The sequence below is a fragment of the Coffea eugenioides genome, chromosome 3 (assembly GCF_003713205.1).
Source record: "Coffea eugenioides isolate CCC68of chromosome 3, Ceug_1.0, whole genome shotgun sequence".
Classification (NCBI taxonomy): Eukaryota; Viridiplantae; Streptophyta; class Magnoliopsida; order Gentianales; family Rubiaceae; genus Coffea; species Coffea eugenioides.
The window spans coordinates 9,585,214-9,589,177 of NC_040037.1; the positions used below are offsets into that span (position 1 = coordinate 9,585,214).

General features: G+C 31.5%; 1 protein-coding gene across 1 annotated transcript; it reads left to right on the forward strand.

Moving 5' to 3' along the window:
- The first annotated feature begins 1,284 nt into the window (after window positions 1-1,284).
- Window positions 1,285-2,475, forward strand: LOC113765721 (calreticulin-like). The gene is made up of 6 exons (XM_027309967.1): window positions 1,285-1,412; window positions 1,533-1,628; window positions 1,727-1,774; window positions 1,942-1,971; window positions 2,086-2,196; window positions 2,296-2,475. Exons 1-6 carry the CDS (start codon window positions 1,380-1,382, stop codon window positions 2,305-2,307), a joined length of 330 nt encoding a protein of 109 aa, XP_027165768.1. The 5' UTR covers window positions 1,285-1,379; the 3' UTR covers window positions 2,308-2,475.
- Window positions 2,476-3,964: the final 1,489 nt, after the last annotated feature.

Consider the following 3,964-nt stretch of genomic DNA (forward strand, 5'->3'; position numbering starts at 1 on the left):
CATTTATAGAATATTTTTATTGTTATTTCAAATAAGCTTCCTAGTATTCATTCGGTATAAGTCATAAAGGATTGAGTAATTTGAGTCAGTTGCTTCTGTGTTAATTTTGACTGTGGTTAACAAACTCAATGATTTAGTCCGTCTAACTTAGGTTAATGGGAAAATGGGTCACAATTGGCTGGAATAAAATTGTAATAAACCCATTTTTCAATAAAAAAAATAAACTCTTTATGACTTTTCTCTGTTATAAGAACAGAGTACCTATTTTTTTTAAATAATTATTTATCAGATAAAATAAAAATAAACCCATTTTTCAATAAAATCCTAACTCTTTATGCCTTTCCTCTATTATAAGAACCGTGTACCCATTTTGCCATAAACAAATTTATTTATCTGATAAAAAAAATTTTATTTATCGAAAAAATAAAAATGAACCCGTTTCTCAATAAAACATCAGCTCTTTATGGCTTCTCTCCCTTATACGAAAAGAGTATCCATTTTGCCATAAACAAATTTGTTTATCGAATAAAATAAAAATAAACTCTTTTTTCAATAAAAAATCAGTTCTTTATGAATTTCCTCCATTATAAGAATATAGTACCCATTTTTCTAAAAAAAAATATTATTTATCGAATAAAATAAAAATGAACCCGTTTTTCAATAAAACACAAGCTCTTTATAGTTTTCATCTATTATAAGAACAGAGTACCCATTTTTTCATAAATAAATTTATTTATCGGATGAAAAAATAAATATATTTTTCAATAAAACACCAGTTTTTTATGATTTTCCTCCCTTCACTACAACAAAAAAGGGTATTAGTGACAACAACTTTATGAAGAAGTAGAAAGCTTGACGCTCTTAAGAGGCTTATAGCAAGGAAAATGACAATACCTCACAAGAAATTGGAGCCATCATATACTCTGCGAGGGTAAGGACTTTTCTCGCTTAAAATTCTCGCCAAAAGGAGAGCGGGAAAGCTTCCCTCCAAATACTGATTCTAGAGGGCCAAAGTTTCTATGTTATTGGTGAGAAATCATGGGTGCTTTTTTGTGAAAATTTCAAAATTTTGCTCCCTTCCAATTTTTGGTAGAGCCGCGCATTGAAAATTTTTTAACCATTCCCGGCACAGCACTTGTCAAGCCTAGCACCACATGAATTCCAAGCCTTCCACACTTGCAAGGCTACTTTCCCAAATATTGTTCTCAGATCAGAGCGCTCGAAAGTTCAATTGCAACCTCCCCTGCACCTTTCTCCTTCTATCTCTCTTTCCCTCTCTATTAATTTTCAGTTTCCCATAGACATATGGTTCCCCTCTTCCTCTCTAGCATCCAGATCTGAATTTATACAATCATGGACACACTTTAAAGACCCTTCCGATGCAATGGCAGACTTCAAGGAAAAGCGATGGTGTAGGTTTTTTAATATGTTATTTTCATCTCTGTTTTGTCAATTGCCTTTTTCTTGCATTTTTGGTCAATTTAACAATCGCAAGAAAAACTCTATTTGACAATATATTGGTATCTCTTCAGGTGAAATCTGGAACTCTATTTGACAATGTATTGGTATCTGATGATCTTGAATATGCTAAGAAGTTGGCTGAAGAGACATGGGGCAAGCATAAGGATGTATGTGGAATTTTTTTTCCCCAAGCGATGCACAAAAAATAAAAAGGTTTAAATTACTTTCGTCTGCTTGTTGACACATGAAAATGTTCATGTTGTAGGCTGAAAAAGCTGCTTTTGATGAGGCAGAAAAGAAGAGAGAGGAGGAGGTACTTTTCATTAATTCTCCTCTGTTGCATGATGTCTTGAGTACATTTGAATTCCATTTCTGTATAGTTTGGACTTTGGACTTCCTTTATACTGCATTATTTGAACAGTGATCATTTGATTATGAAGAGACAACTTATATCTCGAACTCCTGTCTGATTTGTTTCAGGAAGCAAAGGATGACCCTGTCGATTCTGATGTAAGTTCCTGACTAAAATGTTGTTCTCAAAAGAGACTCTTTTTGCTTCAGATTTTATCTGTGATATGTTCTTATTACGTGCACTTTCTTAATGGGAAAAACTTGTTCTTTTAGGCTGAGGAAGGCGATGATGATGATGCTGCTGATGAAGCAGATAGTGATGATGCAGACGCCAAATCAGAAACAAAGGAAGATGTTACTGCCGCAGCTGAGGAAAATGTTAAAGTAAGGGCTTTGTCTGATCCTTCAGTGCTGAGTTAACCATGATGATTTGTTATCAGAAATTTCAATTGTTTTAACTCTCTTACTTCCACCCTTTTGCAGGACGAGCTGTAGGAAAATACGTGCGAGTGCTGTGGTTGGCCCAACATGCTGCTGCGAAGAAGAGCTTTGTTGGCAATTGAGCTCTCGACATTTTTCATTTTTCTTTTGGCTTTTAGCTGTAGAATTGCTGTTTAGGGAAAAAAGATATTGGCTTTTGGCTTTTGGCTTTGAGTATCTTTGTGCTTTGTACTGTTGAAAAATGGTTGAAAAAAAAAGTAGCAACTACAGTCACAAAGCTACTTTTGGCAACTTTCTTGCAAGAAAATCATTTAGTTGCATTTGATCGTCTTTGGTAAGGGGTCGATGGTTTCTAATTAAAGAAGTTACTTGTTTATGACAAAATGGGCACTCTTTTCTTATAATGGAAAAAAGTTATAAAGAGTTGGTGTTTTATTGAAAAATGAGTTTATTTTTATTTTATCCGATAAACAAATTCCTTTTTACTTTCAAAATGGGTACTTTGTTCTTATAATGGAGGAAAGTCATAAAGACCTGGTGTTTTATTGAAAAAATGGGTTTATTTTTATTTTATCTGATAAATAAATTTGTTTATGGAAAAATGGGTGCTCTGTTCTTAAAATGGAGGAAAGTCATAAAGAGCCAGTCTTTTATTGAAAAACGGGTTTATTTTTATTTTATCCGATAAATAAATTTATTTATAGAAAAATAGGTACTCTGTTCTTACAATGGAGGAAAGTCATAAAGAGCTGGTCTTTTATTAAAAAATAGATTTTTTTATTTTATATGATAAATAAATTTATTTATGAGAAAATGGGTACTCTGTTCTTATAATGGAGGAAAATCATAAAGAGCTGGTCTTTTATTAGAAAATGAATTTATTTTTATTTTATTCAATAAATAAATTTAGTTATAAAAAAATGGGTACCCTGTTCTAATAATGGAGGAAAATCATAAAGAGCTGGTCTTTTATGGGAAAGTGATACTTTACACAAAGTGACCGCAATTTGGTTTATGAAATAATCCCAAATAAAAATTTAGAATGAATTTATTTGTTTTGAAAGTTGTATAATGGTCGTTAAAACTCTAGAGATTGGCAAAAAAATTTTGGAGTTGCATAAAGGCAGAGTGAAGAAGGAGAAGAATTGAGCTTTTTGTCCGTTGCAATTGTTCCGTTAAAAATGGCTCTATTCGATTTTACCCATTTTTTATTGGGTAAAATCGTTGGTTCTAACGATCAATTCTTCATTTCCCGTCAATTGTCCTTAATTGGCCAAAATTACGAAACTTTGAGGATGCTATATGTTTGGGGTGAAACTTTGAGGATGAAAAGTGCATTTTTTCCTATAAAATATTTAATCAAATGTTATTTCTTGTCTTAATTTTTGTTATGACTATATTACATATTTATTAAATAGACATACCTTTATAATTAAAGTTAATATTTGATATTTTAGGATGCCATATATTTAAATAGATGAAAATTATTTTGAATATAACATATTAAAATAATTTTATTTGTCAATCATTTTGGACCCCCCTCCAAGGAAAAAATCTTGATTTCGTCACTGCTTAGGAAGAAATGGGGTCTATTGCTAATAAAAGATTGTGAAAATTTACCTTTATATCCTAATTATTTGAAAAAATCTAATGAACAAATTTTGCAAAAAAAAAAACCTTGTTTCTTACCAGCAAATTAAGTAACTAATAA

Excerpts from the sequence above, each read along its gene's own strand:
- LOC113765721 (XM_027309967.1), top strand. The coding sequence starts at position 1,380 with ATGCAATGGCAGACTTCAAGGAAAAGCGATGGT. Across the intron at positions 1,413-1,532 it reads CTTCAAGGAAAAGCGATGGT|GTGAAATCTGGAACTCTATT; the intron begins GTAGGTTTTTTA and ends GTATCTCTTCAG. Across the intron at positions 1,629-1,726 it reads CATGGGGCAAGCATAAGGAT|GCTGAAAAAGCTGCTTTTGA; the intron begins GTATGTGGAATT and ends TTCATGTTGTAG.